General features: G+C 27.5%; 1 protein-coding gene across 1 annotated transcript in view; it reads left to right on the forward strand.

Moving 5' to 3' along the window:
- The window catches only part of LOC100202561 (uncharacterized), a 63,944-nt gene extending 42,487 nt beyond the window's left edge, over positions 1-21,457 (forward strand). The window contains exons 5-10 of the mRNA XM_065800469.1: positions 2,900-3,615; positions 6,138-6,562; positions 15,164-15,345; positions 15,479-15,680; positions 20,995-21,109; positions 21,228-21,457. Coding sequence (XP_065656541.1) covers positions 2,900-3,615; positions 6,138-6,562; positions 15,164-15,345; positions 15,479-15,680; positions 20,995-21,109; positions 21,228-21,273 — 1,686 coding nt within the window. The 3' untranslated portion in view covers positions 21,274-21,457. The remainder of the gene's footprint in view (positions 1-2,899; positions 3,616-6,137; positions 6,563-15,163; positions 15,346-15,478; positions 15,681-20,994; positions 21,110-21,227) is intronic.
- Positions 21,458-21,674: the final 217 nt, after the last annotated feature.

The following is a 21,674-nucleotide window of genomic DNA, read 5'->3' on the forward strand; positions in this document are numbered from 1 at the left end:
GATATGGCAACAGTATTCCATACAAGGCCAGATTTGAGATTTATAAAGATAGAGAATAGAATCCGAAGTAAGAAAGTATTGAGCTCGATAAAGAGATGCAACCTTAGCAGATGCTAATTTTGCAATGGATTTGATATATGGTTTTCAAGAAAGATTGCAAGTAAGAGGTAATCCTAGAAGATGAAGGGTAGATGACTCATCGAGTACATTACTGTTCATAAATATAGGAAGATCTAAATTATTGCGAAAACGATTGGCTGAAAAAAATTGAGTTTTATCTGAATTTTAAAGTTCACCAGCCACTGTGAGCCCCATGCTGTAGCAGAAGTGAGATCCTTTTCGAGCTCAAATGCCCCCTCCAAGCAATCAGAGAGTGTTGGCTTCTTATCATGACAAGAATAAATGGTTGTATTATCAGCAAACAATGCCACCTTAGATGTGAGAATATCTGGAAGATCGTTAATGTAAATTAAAAAGAGTATAGGGCCAAGGATTGAACCTTGAGGAACCCTTGAAGTTACAGAATAAGAAGAAGAGTGCTGTCCATCGAGGACAACTTTTATACTACGATTGGAAAGGAAGGATTCAATAATCTTAAATATGTAACCAGATACACCGTAAGAAGTAAGCTTATGGAGAAGACCAGCATGCCAAACTTTATCAAAAGCTTTAGAAATGTCAAGAGCGCCTAACCTCTCCACCTTTATCTAATGCAATGTAAAGGAAAATGCGGAAGAAAGCGAATATCTTTGCAACAAGATGATTGAACTTTAGCGAGACTCTCTAAATCTAACCGCAAGATGACATCGCACAGATTTATGGTAAACACTGTAGGTGTTCAGATGAGTAGCAGGATTGTGCAAAGAAGATTAATTGAATCTGTTTGAGGGCATATTGACCAAGAAAGAAACCAAAATTGACCACTGCAATGATGAAGAAAAGATTATAATTAACCAAACAATTTGTCACGTGGATAGTGGAGGACTGGAAAATGGTGAGTTGTCTAAATGTTTGATTACTTCCATACTGTCAATAAAAATAATTTTTGAATTTGATTTGTGACAAACAAATTAAATTAAACTTAATTTAAATTACTAGGCTCAGATCATTTGTAATAACTTTAAGCCTACAACAGTAGTCTGTGTAATCCACTGTATATGTGTATGTGTGTGTTTAAGGTATGTTTTTCTGATGAATCAACACTGGAAATATTATGCCACTATGTAAGAAGAAGACCAGGAGAAAAATTTCTTCCACAGTGTCTGGTGCAAAAGGTCAAACATTCAACTAAAGTCATGGTTTAGAGTGTGATATCTTTCAAAGGACCTGGACGTCTATACATTGTAGATAGCGTGGTGAATGCGAAGCAGTACAAAAGTTATAAGAACTTGATTCCTCAACTAGAGGACTGGTTTCCTGATGGGAACTGCATTTACATGCACGATTGGGCACCCTGCCATATGGCAAACATTATCAAGGATTACTTTGTTGATATCAATATGGAGGTGATGCCCTGGCTAGCAAGTAGTCCTGATATGTGCCCAATTAAAGGTATATGGCACAATCTGAAAGACAGAGTAAATTAGGTCACCGCCACTAACAAACATGACCTAATCGAATTCATTGATCATGTATGGTTTCACTACACGGATATTACACAATTAATTTCCAAATTCTATGCAAGTATGCTGAATAGAATTGCAGCGCTTATAAAAGCCAAGGGTGGTTCTACTAAATACTTAAAACATATGCACAATGAGTAAATTGTACATGCATGTTTGCTAAATTTGGGCTTATATATTAAACACGAGGAATAAAAACCAGTTTTTAGTGTAAAAAACAAGTTTTTTATCAATTATCATAATAATTTGGCCAGTACTATATTACATTTAAGTTGCATAGGAAAAGTCAATAGACCAACACACAAAAATCAACTAACTTTGCTAACAGCTCAACAAAAACTCTATTCATAATTTTGTTGTAATGCTTTTTCAATATTAGATTAAGAAATGTAAATATTTTTCTATAAATTCAATTATTTGTGAAGATAAGTTTAGACTAAATCAGAAAATATTTTTTAGTCTTTTAAAATTAGTGCAATTTTAATCTAATTTTTTTCAATACCAATACCAGACTCTTTTCTTTTTTGGAAATGACGTGTTATAATGCTTTATAATCAAATTAAATCAATTTTACATGAAATTCTTAAATATCTACAAATTTATCTTAATAGGTATCAATTCTCAAAGTTTAGTATATTTGGTAAATGTAATAAATTTAATATACGAGAAATATTCCCTAAACATTTAGGCAAATGCATATCACTTATATATTTATAATATATATTCAAATATTCATATAGATATAAAATATAATATAATATATTATCAAATATATATATAATATATTTTAAAATAATATAACATATTTTCAAATATTCATATAGATATAAAATATAATATAATATATTATCAAAAATATATAATATATTTTAAAATAGTATAATATATTTTCAAATATTCATATAGATATAAAATATAATATAATATATTATCAAAAATATATAATATATTTTAAAATAATATAATATATTTTCAAATATTCATATAGATATAAAATATAATATAATATATTATCAAATATTCATATAGATATTAAATTTTAAGTTTATTACTATAATTTTTAGATTTTTAAACTTTATTTATATTTAATTTTCATATTATGTATACATAAAAGAACATAGAAATTAAGAATCAAACACTTGAAATTCAATAATATGTAAACATATTAAATATCAAGTAAACATATGTAAATATTCAACATATTTTGTAAGTCTGAAAAGTCTAAAATAAACGTAAATAGATTTTTGTTAACTTTTTTGAATATTTGATTTCCTTAGGTTAGAAATATTCGTCGCAAGCAAAAACTTTCTAGAGTCAAAGATAGAATTCCAAGGGAAGATTTAGCTACATTGCACAGTGTTTTTTCTGAACTTTTAGGCTTTTGTGTTAATATTTCCACATACCCTGAATTGTTATGCATTGTTGGTTTAACAGAAATTAATAGTGAAATAGAAAAGTTAATAAAACTGAACAATAACACTGTTGTGTGTTCATTTCAAGAATCCTACAAAATTGGACATTATTTTTTGACCCCGTTTAGTTTTATTCATTGTGCATTTGAAAGTTCTCCTTCAGTTCCTCTTTATTTTTTGATTACAGAAATATGTGACTTTACATTATATGAAAAATTTCTAGCTGTGATTCTTGAGAGTGTACCTGCTCTTGAGGAAGCTCAAGCAGCAGTTATAATAAGCCAAGACTATATGCTTTCATCTGCTGTCAATATAGTTTTTCCTAATTGGGTACAAGTGTATGATTGGGAACATCTATTTACTGCGGCTAGGGCATTTTTACGCAAGCAAAACGTTGATATAAAAGAGATTAGTTTGCGTATCAATCAGTTAAAGACATTAATGAATATGGAGTCAGTTGATGATTACAAGAGTGAGTTACTACGATTGCAAGAAGGATGGCCTGTTCCATTTAAAGAGTACTATACACAAGTGTTACTAGAATCTATTGAAAAAAAGTTGGGTAGATGGCTTCTAGAAAGGTATTAATAAGTTTTTTTTCTTTAAACAGTAATTTTTATTTTAGGTTTAAATTGCACAAAAGGTATTTTTTATAAACGCAAACATTTCTTGATTATTTTATATTTTATATTGAGATTGTAAATTTATATTTAAATCTTAAATTTTAACCTTGTATTGTTGAAGGATCACCTTTTTACTATTTGTAAAATGCGCTATTATTTTTGTCTGAAATGTTGTCTTCAATGAAAAAAAAAAATTTTTTTTTAATTTTTTAATTTTAATAAAATAAAATTTAAAAAAATATTACTGAGAATATTTTGAGAGTTATTTTATTTTTAAAATTTTTTTTAAAAGTTAACACAGATAGTTAAATATTCAAGCTTGTTTTTCTTTGTACTTTTTTGTGCATTTATTTTTTAACTGTTTTTATTTACATATTTTTTGTTATATGTCACTAGCAGGTGTTGATAACAATATCACCATTTGATCATTAAAATATATTACTTCTGTTGCAATATGTTTATACAGTTGTACAGTTAGCTTGCTTACAAAGTTTATTTAAGATCTTTGACTTAATGAAAATAAACATAAAGGCAAACTAACATTGATTATTAGAAAATTTTTTAATGGAGGAAATCAATTTAAAGAGTTGTAAAAAATAGACAGTTTCAATTTTTTTTACAACTTTTTAAATTGAATTTTTGATTTAGTTTTTGTAGCATGACTTTATACTGTGTTATTTATGAACAAATCAAAACATTTTTTATGTAAAATAAAGTTTGTAGAAACTTTTTATTTCCCACCTAAAAAAATCAGTTTTTTTTTTTCATTTTTTTAATAATCAAGTTCCATAAAATTGCCTTAGTTTGGTCACCATGTAACTTTGGTCGTTTAAGAAAAAATATAAATAAAGCATGCTAAATTCAAATTTTACAAACTTTTTTTTCTCAAATAATATTTGCAATTAGTTTGTAAATATGAATTTATAATAAAAATAATGTTTATATGCAACCTGAAATAATTCTTTAGGAAAACAAAATTTCAATAGTACGCATTTTTGAAAAATGCATACTATTAAAATATAAAATAAGCAAATTATAAAAATTAATGATCAACTTTAATCTTAGTATTACTAAGAATCACCAAATTAATTATATTTACAAAAAAAAAAAATTAATAATTTATGAAAATTAACTACTTTTTTTATAAAAATTAGTGAAATTTTGAAATACTCTAACTTCGGTCATTCACGGATAAACAATAAAGGAGACGATAACCAGTAATATTGTGAAATGTTGATAAATGTTGCGAATGTATAATTTACCAGTAACTTTACCTGTAAATTTACCAGTAAATTTTGACATTTTAAAAATGGATACACACCATGGTATTTTATTTGAATAAAAAATTGGTTCATAATTTCAATATTAACTCGCGGTTCTTTAAGTTCTAAAAAATGTCAAGCTTGTGACATTTTTTTTTGGAGATAAAATTACAGCTCAATGATAGTTATGGATGCATTGCAAATCCTGTGGCGATTGGTTGTGTGGATCTTGCTGTTATACTATCAACGATATACTGTCAATGATACGTGCAAGAATTGCCAATATACATACAAAGCTCATTTAAAGCAAAGTAGTGTTTTTTTGTTAATTGAAAAACCCTTTTTAAATTAATTGAAAAATATATTTTAAACTTTATTAATCAGTGGCGTAGCAAATGTGATAATGGCGAAAGTAATAAATTAGCTGTCTAATTAGAATAAAAATTAAAAATACTACTACTTATATTTAAAAAGACCTTTTTTTATGTGCTCCTCCTTGTTTACTTTGGTGTCCTAAAAGACTTTTTTATTGAGCGCGGGGTGACGCCCTCCTTAGTTACTGGTATTACCTGAATTTATATCATAATTTTACAATAAAACAAAATTTAAAAATTAATTTTCATTATTTGTGACGTTAAGTTTGTGATACGTTATTAGTATTTATATAGTGGCCGAACTTATGAGTTGGTATTGAATGTTCGGTCAAAGTAGATTTTTTCATTTTAAACAAAATATTGAGTACTAGTTTTAATTTTTAATTTTTTTAATTTTTACAATATCAATTATCGATATAATTTTCTGTACGTTCAGGAAAAAAAAATTAGGCGAGTTTACGGTCTAAAAAGTAAATTAAAGATTTAAAAAAGTAAGTTCAAGAGCTTAAAACAACTTCTAAACAAACAAAAAGTTTTTTTTTTTTTTTTGGTTTTCTAAAACTTTAACATCAGATAACTACCATACCAGGGTAAACTCATGACTTCATTCAAAACCTGTGAATAAAGTTGTGCATGTCAGATATGTTAGTAACCTGTTATGGTAAAAGTTATGATATTTATATATGATAAATTTTATTTTCATTTATCTTTTTTTATTTATATTTTTATATTATATTTAATTGTAATTTAATTTTTGAAAATTTAGTTTCTTATTTAAAAAAAAAAAAAAATTTAAAATTAAATGAGTTAAATATAACAAATCTTTTACCTGAACATTTTTTAGATTTAAATTATATTGCAATCATGTTGGTGTTTTGCGCGCTGACAACAGTGATTTACAATTAGTTGTTAAAAATCTACAAGACTTAAAGGAGCCATCTCTAGACATTATTCTTCCCTCTCTCTACCACCTGCAAACATATGTTCATGTCAATATTCAAAAAGGATTTTGTAATACAGGATTATACTCACTTCATAGTTCTTTTAAATTTTTGAGCCGTGGTTCTGATGAACTGATCTTGCCAAGTGTGGTGTATGAACCATCATCTATTGTAAAAATATTTCGTGTTCGAGGTATCACTATGTTTTCAGAATGTCCTGATACTGGAGATGAAAGTTCCTGTCTCTTGCAAGCTCAGCGTATTTTGGAAATGGGACATATCTCACACTGTACAGATTTAAAAGCATTCTTGGTAAAATCAACATCAGGTAATTTTTAATTTCATGCAGTTATTTAAATAATTATTTATTAAAAAAACAATGTGCGTGTGTACTCAATATCCTCATTAAAAAAAATTGAGGCTATTAGAATAGTATTTTATTAATATTATTTAGAATAGGGTTTCTATGAATAGTAACTTTATAATATGAGTTGTTAGTTGTTATAAATGTATGACTGTGAATATGATTAATACAAATAGTCATAAAGTCCTATTGTGCTATATATTGCCAAGTTAAGTTACAGAAGGTTGGCAGCCAAAGCTATTTGCGCTATATTGCCAAGTTGTTAATTTTGGATTATAGAACTGCTAGCATTGCTGGCAATGGTTTTGGATAAAATGGAACATGAGTTGTTTTTTCTATTTGTTCTTTATTAGGGATTGGTTGTATTTTTTAATTAAATTGATTCTGTGTTCTACTCTGTCATCGACCATTTTATCAGTTTCTTATTTTGTATAGCTTTTGCTAACTATCCTTGCTGTGCTTAACAATTTAAAGATATCTCTGGTTCAATTAGTCACTAATGTCTTCAATTTATGTCATTAATTTTTTGAAATCTGTATCTCCCAATTTTTCCTTATGCTGAGCTGCCAGGCTCTTAAGTAACAGATGGTTGGCAGCCATGGTTTTCTTTATCTGTGGCTCTACTGAATCATTAAAGAACATTTTTTCTATAAGATGTTTTGAAAAAAACCACAGAAATGATGACAATCCCGATAATGTATTAAAATGAATACAATTCAGAGCAAAAAATTCATAAACATCTTACATAAACGAGACAATCCTGATAATGCGTTAAAATGAACACAATTCAGAGCAAAAAACTCATAAATTATCTTAGATAACACTATGTAAAACAGTTTTTGCTTCTGACTTTTAAGTGTTATATTTCAATTGCTTATGTCTAAAGTATGTTAAAAAAATGACTCAATTAAGCACAAACTTTACTGAATGATTTTTTCATTTTTGTCATTATGATCAGGTAAAAACAAAAATTGCACAAGGAGTAGACAAGCACAGTTAGAAAACCACTCAACAAGGTTCAGAAATGTTTAGATTTTCTAGATTTATGATTGTAATGTAAATCACTCTCGAAGTAGTCCCCAAATGTAGTCCCCCATCATGTTTTCATTATACTGCCCTTTGATGCCACTTTCTCTGATCTTTAACACTATCATCACGGTGACTTTAACACTATCATTAAATAAGTTTTACTGTTTGAGCCTGGATGTAAGAAGCTCAGCATTTGATTCCATAAGCCTGAGGTCCCGAATTAAATTGTTCATGTCTTTCTGGTTAGGGAAGTATGGCTTTTTATCCCCAGCTTCATCTGGGGAATCCATATCTCCAGTACCTCGCTATCTGACTTGCTGCTGTATCCTGAAGATGGCCAATGCTGTCTAGGAGGAGTCAGAACAGGCAAATCAAGCCTGTGTGGTACTGGGGCGATAGAAGAAGGTATGTCCAGATAAACAATCTGAGGGGTATGTGTGCTGGTGCGACAATTTTTTGGGTTTACCATGCTGGAGTAGCAGTTGCTTGAGTGATCCGTCTTCTCTTGCCAAATTCTCGGATTTAGCAATTAAAAAATTAGCAAAGTTCATGGCTCGCTTCTGTCCTCTGTACCAACCTGTAACATAGCACAATACATAAGAATTATAATAATTTGAGAACAAGAAGTTTTAAAATTTAAAATGCATTTGCCTACAGTACATGACAAAACTTTGTAAGTTACAACTCCTCGAAATAAACTAGATCTAAAGCATTGAAATTTTATGAAAATAGATTAAAACACATCTAAGAAAGAAGCAACTGTTCAGTTCTTTTTAAATTGTCTGCACACATAGCAGAATGAATCAGTTGGATGCAAATAACCTCTTGATGCCATATCAAATAAATAACTTCTCTTCAACAACTTGGTTCGTAACATCTGTGCTTTCATACTTGTGCAGCTACTTTTGAAACATTCAAGAATGTTCTAGAAAGTTCTTAGAGTTTCTTGAAAGTTCTTAGAGTTTCTCAAATGTTCTTTAAGTTTCTTGAACATTCTAGAGTGTTTAGGAGATCGTAGAAACATCTGGATAACTCTAACAGTTCAGAAATATTATAGGAGGAAGCTTGGCATCAAAAGCAAATTATGAAATTTTTCGAAAACACACAATTTTCCAAATTTCATTGTCCTGGTCACAGAAGCAAAGTTTTTCAACATACAGCAATTTCCTTTCTGTACTAGACCTAATAGGTTAAAAAAACACACTTTCAACCAGGAACGGAACAGAGTGAAAGTTTATTACATAGTGTGTAATCTAGTGGCTGAAGTGATGGCTTTTACTACACACATAATAAATTCTCATGGTTGTTCTTGTATTCTAAATGTCGTAATTTTTTTCTCCCAATGTCTCCTAACATTTTTAGAACTTCCGGACTAAAGCTTAAAAAAAATGCATTTTTTCCTTTAGTGTATTCTTTCCTTTTTTTGTTTGGTGTTTTTTTTTTTTTATAGCAGTTTTTTGGGGTTTTTTTTCTTACTCTATTATTGATATTTTCTACCTCCATAAATCTCTTATTCGTCCCTGTATGGAATACTGTTGTCGTATTTGGCTGGTTTTTCTAATGATGCACTTTCTCTTCTAGACAAGTTCCAAAAATATATTTTAAACCAAGTTGGACCCGCTCTATCTGCAAACCTTGAGCCTCTTTCCCATTATCATAAAGTTTCATCTCTTTTCTTTTTCCTTTTCTATAAATACCATCATGGTTGCTGCTCTCTACTTCCATCAACTAAAACTTATTCTTGCTGACTCTTCATTCAGCTAGTCTCATTCGTTATGTATCTGTCCCTGTGTGCTCTAAAAACTTTTATTTATCTAGTTTTTTCTCCCGCATTTCAACCCTTTGGAACACTCTCCCATCTTCAAGTTTTCCTGACTCATACAACCTTCAACTCTTTAAGTCTTCTGTCAACTGTTTCCTTGATCTAATACTCTGTTCTTTTTTTGCCTAGTAACTCCTAACTTAATAGTGGTTGCTTGCAGCCTTGTTGCGAGTGAATCAAAATAAGAATGAGTATGTGTGTGTGTGTGTGTATATATATATATATATATATATATATATATATATATATATATATATATATATATATATATATATATATATATATATATATATATATATATATATCTATGTATATATATATACATATATATATGTATATATATATATATGTGTGTGTGTATATATATATATATATATATATATATATATATATATTGAATGTAGACATCATGTACGAGAGTATTTAAATTATTATTTTATAAACATCAATATACTTTTTGCTACAATGACATTTAATAAGGTAGACTCCTGGATGGTTGTTCATTTGTAGTTTGTATTTATTTCTTGATGTTAATATTGTCTCTAGGTTCAGGCTTGATTTAAAGACCGTTTTATATCCTGCCTTCCTAAACACCTTACGTAATTTGGGAGATAATATTGGTACCCAAGGTAATAAAACCATTTGGTACGTACTGGTGATGCTTTCAATGTTTTTAGTGGTCACTAGTGATCTTTTGTTCTTTCGTTTTATTTCTTTTATGATTTTTATGAGATTAGACTGTTTGTAGTCATTTTCGACAAATACTTGAATAAGGAATTTCAGTTCATTTTCTATATGTTTCTGACTGCATACATTAAATGCTCTATGGGTCTCATACATAGAGCATTTAATGTATGCAGTCAGAAACATATAGAATTTAAATGTAAAAAAAAAAATTTAATGTAAAAAAAACAACTTTTAAGCTGAAGACGCTGGTCACAACAATCCAGCGAAAATTTCTTTTAAAAAATAAATTTATTATCAGGAGAAATTTGTATTTATTGATGTTTATAAAATAATTATATATGTATATATATATATATATATATATATATATATATATATATATATATATATATATATATCAGGCCTTGTTACGAGATTTCGCTGCGTAGCGAAAACGCGTAGCGCATTTTTAAGTAACTCAACTCAGCAAATATATTTTGCATCGTTAGAAGTTATATTGCGTCACTAGCTTCTTTTCAAGTACCGCATCGTAATTAAAGTTATTTTATTAATGCGTTAAAAATCATACAGTTTTTTTTTTCTCACTATAACAAAAGATACAAATAAAATCTAAGTTCTTATTTAAAAAATCATTTTTATTATTTTTTTCAAATATGAACTAAATTTTATTTTGAAAAAAATATTTTTTTCATGAAACGTAAAATAATGTTTGTTTATTTTCTTATGATTTTACAGTTGGTTTTTTGTTATTTTATTAACTGTTAATAAATTTTTTCTTATTTATTTTGTGAACTCTTTTTAATAATGTTTTTAAACAATAAAGAGTTTTTTTTTATCATTTATCAGTTACTGATAACGCATTCGTGATCATAATTTATTTTCATAAATTAAACGAACATCATTAAAACTTTGTTATTGAATTAACAATAAACAAAATATCTTATTAATAAAATATTTACATCAAAATAAATCGTGCATTTTTGTAACTATTATGACTAAAAATAATTTTTATATTTAAAAGGAATTTATATGTTTAATTCCATAAGATAAAACTTAAAACACTTTTTTTTTTTTAACTAATTTTTAACAACAACAACAAAAAATTATGAAACAAACTGTTTCTTTAACAAAAAATCTATTAGTTTACAATTGCGGTTAAATGCTTTTACTTACGACTTTATTTCTTCTGAATAAACGTCACGTTAATGACAATCAAAAGATAATTTAAATATTCTAAAAGATAAAAGTTTTTGCGTAGCGCTAAACTGCTGAACGCGTAGGCAAATCGCCTTTTTTATATATATATATATATATATATATATATATATATATATATACAGCTATTCACGAAAGTTTAAGCGATTGCAGATTTTTTATCAAGTATGTTTGGTTTTTGTTTAATAGAAAAAAACTGTAAAATGATATCGAATTAATTTTTTTTTAATTATTAAAGAAAAAGTAATTAGCTTTAAAATAAATATGAACATATTATAAAAAATTTAATATTTAGTTAGAAAAAAACAATTACAAAAAATCATATATGAAAAATAAGAAGCACAAAAGTTTAAACGAATTGCAACATTTGAACAAAAAATGAAAAAAAAAAGCAAAATTAATATTTAAAGTGTCCTCCTTTTGTTTTTATAGCAAAGATAAACTCGTTTATGCATTGATTCAACTAATTTTATGCACATCATGCGAGGTACCTTCTGCCAGTACTCATTCAAAAGTTGCTTCAAATGCTGAGTTGATTGAATTTCATGGTATGTCAGTTGATTGTTGATTCAAGACCAAATATTTTTAATTGGGTTGAGATCTGGTGATCTAGGGCACCAGGGCATCACATTGAACTTTTTTTTCAAAAAATATTCTTTGATTGAGTGAGTTGTGTGAGCTGAAGCCCCATCTTGTTGAAAGATGAATTACTTGCTTCTGCCATACAAGTGTCTGATTGATGGAACTAAACATGTTTCCAATGTGTTCTTGTAGGTGTATTGATTAATTTGGCCTTCGTACAGCTCACAGAAGCCTATATCTTTGTGAGAAAAACATCCCCAGGTGCCAACCGAACCTCCACCGCCTTGTCAATGATGTTGCAAAAACCTGTCTGATTATTTCTCAGTTGCAAATCTTTTGGTTATTGAGGTGCAAAAAGAAACAATTCTTTTCTATAAATACCTCTTTTTAATTATTAAAAAAATATTTTTATTCTTCCTTATGAAAATATTTTTAAAAAGATATTGCTACTAAATGTCACAAAATTATTTATAATTTTGATCTTAATAATTTTTGGTTTAAAAAAAATTGATTTTTTTCAATTATTTCTAAAATTTTATATAAAATTCTGGTTCTTTTGAGAGCAAGGTTGATATACTTTTTGAGAAAAAAAAAACTTTTATTAGGGAACTAAGGTGTAATCAAGGTTCATGGGGTGTGTAACCTCTTTCAACGAAAACAATGACATTTTATTTTTAGGGGAAACTATATATATATATACATATATATATATATATATATATATATATATATATATATATATATATATATATATATATATATATATATATATATACATACATATATATATATATACACTTACTCTTGCCAACTATAGTGAGCAAAACATGATAAAATATGTTACCTTTCTTTAAGTGTGTTTTTTTTTTAAATTTTAGTTTATTTAGTAGTGTTTTTTTAGAAAAAGGAAAAATAATGAAAAAAAGCTGATCCCTGCCCTAACCCAAACCTTTCAATGTGCTAACAACTTACTTGCAGGTTCTCCCTAAATCAGTCTATGCATGTACCCTCGTCTATCCCTTAATCAGTGTGATGTCAGTGTGATGTATATATATATATATACACACACACACACACATATATTTTAATATATATTAAATGATCAATTTATCAGGGTTATGATCAATTACGTATATATATATATATATAATATATATATATATATATATATATATATATATATATATATATACATATATATACACATATATATATATACATATATATATATACATATATATATACATATATATATACATATATATATATATATACATATATATATATACATATATATATACATATATATATATACATATATATATATACATATATATATATATTTATATATATATATATATATATATATATATATTTTTAATAATATCTATATATATATATATATTTTCAATAATATATTTGGCATAAGAAAATAAACGAACTCTTACAAATAATGTAATTAAGTGCTCTAGCAAATTCTTACTAACTTCAGTTGATTCTGGATCATTGCAAACTTGTTTATAAAGGGATAAAACAATATAATTTGTCGACATGGATTCGATTAGAACTTCAGGATCTAGTTTTTAAAAAACTTGTGTTGTTTTTTTACGAAAAATATTCTCACATGTCAGAAAAAGATCTTGAATTATATTGTTTACTTTCCACAAACTCCCTCTATCTCTAATATTTACAAGTGTCACATGTCCATTTGCAATAAACTTGCACATTCTTCAACTATGCTTTTCAGCTTTAGTGGTGACAATGTATTAGAAGAATTCTCCGTATTATACATTTTGGAAGAATCTATTACAAAACTCTCTAAAATATGCTTCGATGCAATGTGTCTCTTTAAACCTCTAATTGTCTTGTAAACTTTGGGACACTGAATGCATGCATGCTGTTCGACATTATCTCTATAAATATCAATATCAGAAACAATAAAATCTATATCTGTAATTTAGTTAATGTCATTGTTCAAAAATCCTCCTTCAACTACGTCAAACAAACATTCCAAATCACTATATATCTCGAAATCGCTGTTAAAAAATGCCATTTTTTTAAACTTGTGCAGGTTTGCCGGGTCGTTGTGCAGTTTTCAAGTTAAAATCGAAAAACAATGGAAACGGTCCGTGTTTCCAGACTATGTATTCTTATGACTATGGGCTCATTGACAAATTTAGGAACAATAAATTCTCAGTTTCACATTTAATGCTTCTAAAATAATAATGACTCCTGATTAAAACCTCACTATGATTTTTAAGCAACAACAATTTTCTTGCCTCTTTGGCTTTTCTATTGTGAAATTTTTTTAGGAGTTGCTTTAATATTACAGCTAAGGATCATCCTCTGCATGGTTAGGAATTGCTAGTGCTTATCATTAATTATCTTTATAGCAGAGTTGTTAGTCCTTGGCCTTGCCTTAATGCCAAAATTTGAGGCTTTGGCCTTGAAACTGTTGGCTTTTGGTCTTAAAAATTTTGGCCTTGGCCATAAAAAAAATAAATAAATATTTTCTTATTGACTTTATTGAATTCTTCGCATGACCTTGGTCTATTTTTACAAAATGTGGTTTTATTGTCACAGCACTTGCTACTTACAGTTTTGTTATTAATTGGCCTTAATGTAAGGCAAAAATTGAAGTCTTTGGTCTTGAAAATGTTTGCATAGTCCTTAGCCTTGAAACTCTTAATCTTTGTCTTGACCTTAAAACTCTTATCCTTGGCCTTGTAACTTTTGACTTTGGTCTTGGCCTTGCTACTTTTGGTCTTGTTAACAACTCTGCTTTATTTTATCCTTTTGAGTGATTTCAAAAGGGTGCTGAATATTGTTTTTAAATGACTGTTAATTTTTTTTTTAGTCTGTTCTAATGATTTTGTTTAGTTTTTCTGAAGTTATCAAGAGGTTTATTGCAAACTAAAATGATACTGTTATTAATTTTTTTTACAATTTAAAATCTTAATTAACAAATAGTTACTTACTTGAAACTATACTTATAACTATACTTAAAAGCTTTGTTATAGTACAAATGTATTAATTTGTGCCTGGTGCCAGGTACTGCAAAGAAATGGCTGGTTCTGGGTTCTTGGCACACCTCTAGTGTCTCTTGCTTATGTGTGTATATGTAGTTGTTATCAAATATATCTAACATATATATTATGAATAACTTATAAATTTATAAGTTATTGATAATATATATGAAATTATTGAAAAAAACACATTTATTTTTAAAGGTAGTTTAAATGGTGTGCAATTATTCCCTCGTGAATCTTGCTCTTGTTCAATAAACCAACGTTGTGCTCATATCATGGCTGTTATGTTAGCACTTGGAATGCCTCTCACTTATGATAAAAAAGGTTCTATAAAAGTAATAAAACCTGAAAATGCTCTACATGAGTCAGATGAAGGAGAAAAGGTAGGTTTTTTCCTTGTTATGAAACTTTATTGCTCAATTTAGAAGTGAAGACTAAATGAAATAGTTAAATGAAGTTTTTTTGTTGTTGTTGTTGTTTGAAAAATATTTATATAAATTATTATAAAACCTACAGTCAGATATTGTAACGATAACAGACACACCTGATGTTTCAACTAATCAAGATGACGTTGAAGATATGCCTGAAATAAAATCATGTGTAGATGTTGGCTACCCAACTTTAGGTAGTTGTTCATATCAGGAAAATCCAGATGAACAGCCTACAATTCTAGAAGTTACTAGTGAAATGCTACAGAATGTTTTAAATGCATCAGAAGGTAAATTTTATATATTTTTTTTATTTATTGCTAAATCCTGTGTTTCTTTATCATATAGAACACATTAAGGGGGTGGCAGCATACATTTTTAAAAAATGTTGTTTTTTGGGACACCCTAAAAAATATACAAATTTTTATATATAATAGGGTATCCCAGGAAAAAATTTTCTTAATAACTCAGTTATATGGCAATCCTTCTTATTTGGGTCTCAGAAATTGTTTTGCTAAATGAGCTCTATAAACAATTTTTGCTCTATAAAAAATATTTTAAGCAATTGCATAATGCATGTGTCCTGAGGCCTGAAGATCAATAAATTTGCAATCTAATTTTACATTCATTTTTTACACTGATTCATCTTTTTTTAAAAATCAATGACTTTCTTTTGATACTACATGGTTAGAAATTGGTCTTGGAGGAACTGTTTTTGATTTGATAAAATTTATAAGGATCCATCTAATAAAATCTAAAATAACTATAGTCAGGGCTCGAAATAACGTACTTTTTTGTTACGGGCAATTTGTCCGATAAATATTCAAGTTTGGTGGACATGTTTGATAAAACCTAAAGAAATGCGATCAAGCGCTATTCTTGACCATGCTTGAAATATTTTGTTTTTACAACTTGACCACAGCAGCTTGTTTTAACAACGTAAGGCGTTTCAAAAATGCGCTGAAAATAAAAAGAAAATTTAATAGATATCTTACCTATAAAAAGAAAATCTTGAAAAAAAAGAAAAAATATAAGCTCAAAAAACTAAAATTTGAAAAGAAAAAGATATTTATATTATGTTTTTAAAAATTACTATACTTTGTTAATACATAAATTATCATAAATTATCAAGTTTACTTATTACTTTATTATATAATGTAACAAATTGATTTGAATGATTGTTTACAATTAACTTATTTTATTTATTAAAAAATATTATACATAGTTTCATTTATATAAATATGTATTTTTTAATAAATCTTATCAAACTTTTTTTATGATTACTTTTATAAGCACTTTTCATAGCAAAAATTTTAGCACAAAAATAAACATTATGTAATTATGTAAACATTAAGTACTGGTTTCTATAAGCATTCAAAAACTATAACTTTAAAATTTTTATAAAATAAATTTAAAAGGGTTTTATACGCTAAAATATTAATTTGAAATTTATAAAAACATCGGACAAAAAATAAATACTGAAATATAAATTTAAATTAATAATTATTTGCAACGTTTTTAATATAAATGATAAAAACTTGGTAGTTTAATTCAAAAAAGTTAAGGCGTCTTTTAAAAAATGAACGAGCTCAAAAAAATGATGTATTTTATTAACGTAGCTGTGTGTTCAACTTCATTTTCTATTGTTTACAGAAAATAAAAAGTTCGAAAAATAAAGTTTATATATACAATACTGAATTTATTAATTATTTTGGTACAACTAAAATGATTATAAAATAAATGCACACAAAATATGGATTAGAAAAATTGACTGATAGATGTCTTTTTTTGCCGGACAATGTCCGATGTCCAGCAGCTATTTTGAACTCTGACTATAGCAATGACTTAAACTAGACTAGATTCAAAAAGGCATTTTAAATGTAGTTGGACCTGCTCAATCTGCCTAGCTTGAGCCTCTCTCCCATTGTTATAAAGTTGAATTACTTTTTCTTTCTCTACAAATAATATCATGATTGCTACTAAAAAGAGCTATCTTTTTAGTAGCAATCATTCACTCCATCAACCAAAATTCATTTTTTTTTCGGACTCGTCACTCAGCTAAGTTACATTTTTTTACTGTATTTGCATGCTCTAAAAAATCAAGTCAAGTTTTTTTCCCTGCACTTTAACCTCTTGGAACTCTCTCTCGTTTTAATGTTTTCTTGACTCATATGACTTGCAACTTTTGAAGTGTACTATCAATCGTTAACTATTTTATTTATCTTATATTTATCTTTCACTCTATTCTTTATTTTCTAGTAACTCCCAGCTTAATAGTGGTTGCTTGCAGCCTTGTTGCAAGTGAATCAGAGTTTTTTTTTTAAAAAACTAGATAAGTTTAATAAAATAGACTTTCTGTTTGCATGCACCATGTTACCTCAAATCAATAAAACAAATTTATTAACCAAAGATTTAAATATATTGACAATAGGTACTTCAGGACTAAAAAAGGTTAATATTGCAGTTAGAAAGGAACAATTTGATAATTTAAAAGATTTTATCAAAAACCTTATGTTAGGAGCAAAAGCTTTAAAAAGCTTACCTTGCTGTTTCATCTATTTCACAATAGAATCTTTCAGTTATAACGGTCAAGTCAGCTTTAGAACATAAAGATCAAAATCTGTTATTGTTTTATCAGAGAGTAGATTGTTAGACTTTAGATAAGATATTAAAAGTTAGTTGATTCAAAGACTAATATTAATGCTAATAATAGATACAATAGCCAATAGGAGTCAGAGTGTTCTTCAGAGTTGTTCCCTCAAGATTAAACTCAAGATTCAATTAAGCGTTTGTTAAATAGTTTAAAGAGTGTTAAAGTGAATTCTGGAGAGCATTTTTGTTGTCTAAATATGCTGTAGAAGAGTTTAAGAATGTTAAGCTTTTGTTTATTACACTATTGCCTTTATTAATTACAATGTTGAAACTTTTTCAAAAGTCTCTAAAACTCAACATCAGATTGCACCTTTTTGCTTTGATTTCTTGCAGTAATGAAAAATGTTTAAGTTGTTTTTGCGAAAAAAACTAAATAAATGATTACAATTAGGAATAGCTGCTGCACAGGAAAGTGAAAACCATTGAGTAGGATCTGTCATGCCTACCTGATTTCAGGAGATTACATAAGAATTATCAACAGAGAGACAAAAGGCATCAGCTCAAGGACCATCTCGAAGTAAATCATGATAAGAATCCCATTCAGCTTTAAAGTAGTATTAAAATGGACGAATTTAAAGAAGATAAATTTTATGAAATCATTGCATTGTTCAAACCACCAAATAGAGAACAAGTAGAGACTGAGTACAAGCTGGGGTTAGAGACAAGACAAAAATTGTGGAGTGACATTAAGTGATTAAAGTTGTCTGAAAAATGAGTCACAAAGTTAACTATTTTAGTAACAGATTGATAGAAACAAAAACTTTGAGCCAGTAGGTTTATTGGTACTTGAGATTAGTTTTGATATAATTAATTACCTGTAGGAATAACTCTTAACATATAACACACCTTAATGGAAAACTAGGGGTTAAGTGTTAAAAATAAGAAAAAATTGCCTCCAAACAAATTTATATTGAATGTACTTTTTCAAAGTTTAATATAAAACACATGTTTGATAAATATAGCTGGTAACCTGAATAAAATATTGGTTATTGTATTTTATAATTGGTAAAAAATGTTTACCCTTAATTGCATCTAATAGTTAATATTAAATAGAGCAATAAACTTAAATAAATTTTATATTTGTTATACTGTGTAATATTATTTACATTAAATATCATATATTATTATTTTACATTAAGTATTTCTCTAAAATATTACGGACACAATTTTGGAACATTTAGTTTTCAAATAGTCTTTTTCTGAGAGCAAACTGGTTGCTTTCCATACAACTCATGCACAACAAATCTGATTGAGACAATCAGCACCATTACATACTAAACTGCAAAGAGTAAATCGTTATGCGTAATATATCTTGACTTTACAAAAGCTTTTGATAAAGAAGAACACAAAAGGTTATTGAAAAAGATAAAAACATATGGTATAACTGGTAAAGTATATAACTGGATTGAAAGTTTCCTTACGAATAGGAAACAAAGAGATACTATTAGTAATACAGTTTTGTAATGGGTATCTGTTACCAGTGGCATTTTTCAAAGTTCAAGGAAAGTTTACTACTAACTACTAAGTGTTTATTTTTTAAATTCATTATTTGTCATCGTCTTGGAATGAACCCGTATAGATATTGATTTTTTAAAATCGTGAAATAATGTTTTTTTTTTTTTTTCAAATCAAGTTTCCAATCAAGTTTTAGGAGAGATAAAAAACGAGAGATCTGGTCAAACTACATACTCACTGTTTTCAACACACACATGCACCTTTTGTACTCTCCCGTTCGTTTTTGGGTAGCTTCCCTCTTCGCATTCCTGCGTACGTATTTTATGGAAGATCCCTAATGATAATGATAATACCTAATTTTGGTATAATCAATAAAATCATGTTTGTTTGTTTTTTGTTTTTTTAGGGGGGAGGGGAGGGTTTCTGTAGATATCTTCTTGGATAATAATATAATAGAGAAATTATTTTTTATTTTGATGTAAGGGGTCTTGCATGAAGTACGTATACAGTTATGGGGTGAGGAGGGGTTACCCAAAAACATAGGAACGCCTACTAGGGAATGGGGTGTTAAAGACAGCAACTACATATGCGATTTGACCATCTCTTGTTCTCTTTCTCTCTTAAAGCATGAATTTTTTTTTTTTAACAAAAGCAATAAATTCCACTGAGTTTTAAAAATCAGTATTATGTTACGTAACAGAGAAATGTCAAATTAACTAAAAGTATTTTTTGTTATTAATGTTTTGAAAAACTTATGCATTGGGGAAGGAATCCGAAATTAATCTTTTTATTAAATAAGGTAAAGGGTACATTACCTTATTTAATAAAAAGATTAACTTTTTTAACAAAGTGTTTAATTGTTTTATATATATATATATATATATATATATATATATATATATATATATATATATATATATATATATATATATATATATATATTAAAGTTTCTTATTTTTCATTTATAGATAAACTTTCTTAAAACCTTTTTATTTAGTCAATTTGATTTATATTTTTCTAAAAATATAAATCAAATTGACTAAATAAAAAAAGTTTTAAGACAAAGTTTATCTATAAATATTTGTAAAAGATTTTTGATTTAATATTTATCTACAAAAAACAAATAAACTATTTGGCTGAGGTCTGGTAGAACATCGCTAAACGTATTTTTGATTGTAATTTTCGTGACACATCAAATATTCTCTCTATTGTTCTAATTGTCAGAGTATTTGCGAAATGTTACGCTTTAGTATTAAAATTTTAAAAGAGTTGTGGTCATCATTTATCAAAGTTGTGGTTGTTTCTATAATGTTTAAATTAAGAATTAAAAAATTTATAAGTTTGCACAATTTCATGACTAGATTCAAAAACTTTTTTAATCTAGTCATGAAATTACGAAAGGTTTATTTTTGTTTATTGGTTTGTAAATTAGATGCTTTTATTCAATTTAAATGCTGTTTTGATTTTGTTAATTTTTTATTTATTTTTTAACCGTAGGTAATGAAGTACTCATGGTTGTTACCGACGAGAACAGTGATAAGCCTATGATAGCTTATCAAATGACTCAAGAAGCATTATTAGCTTACACGCAACATATCCATCATGAAAGAAGGTAGAGATATATATATAATATGTTGATTTATATATTATGTTTCAAGCAAGTCTTTTTTAACAAAATTTTAACGAAAGTTTTTTTTTTGTTTTGTTTTCTTAAATTTTTTTTTCTTTAGAGATTCTATGATTGAAAATAGCGATAACCACTCATGTCGGTTATAAAGCTTTTAACGTAAACCTAACTTAGTTTCAGTTGATCAAATGAAAGTTTTATTTCATATATTCAAATCTCCTAGATGTGTTGCTACGCATTAAAAAATTAATTTATCGTTAATGTATTTTTGTATTATACTCTTTGCTTGTATGCATTTTCCTCATCATTGTCAATAAATTTTATATTTTGTCATGTTACATAGTTATTCCGAGAAATATACGGCTTATTTATAGTTTAAATGGCTAGTTGAACTGCAGCTTGCGCGTGCGTATAACTTGTGCGTATGTCACGTTCATCATAGACTTATTAAGGTGCGTTCTTTTTGCACGGTCTTAAGAGTTGCGTGCAGATATCTATAGTGACAGTAGAAGGTGAGAATGATTGTGGTAAAGTTAAAATATATAGTTTT

Source organism: Hydra vulgaris, chromosome 06, assembly GCF_038396675.1.
Source record: "Hydra vulgaris chromosome 06, alternate assembly HydraT2T_AEP".
Classification (NCBI taxonomy): Eukaryota; Metazoa; Cnidaria; class Hydrozoa; order Anthoathecata; family Hydridae; genus Hydra; species Hydra vulgaris.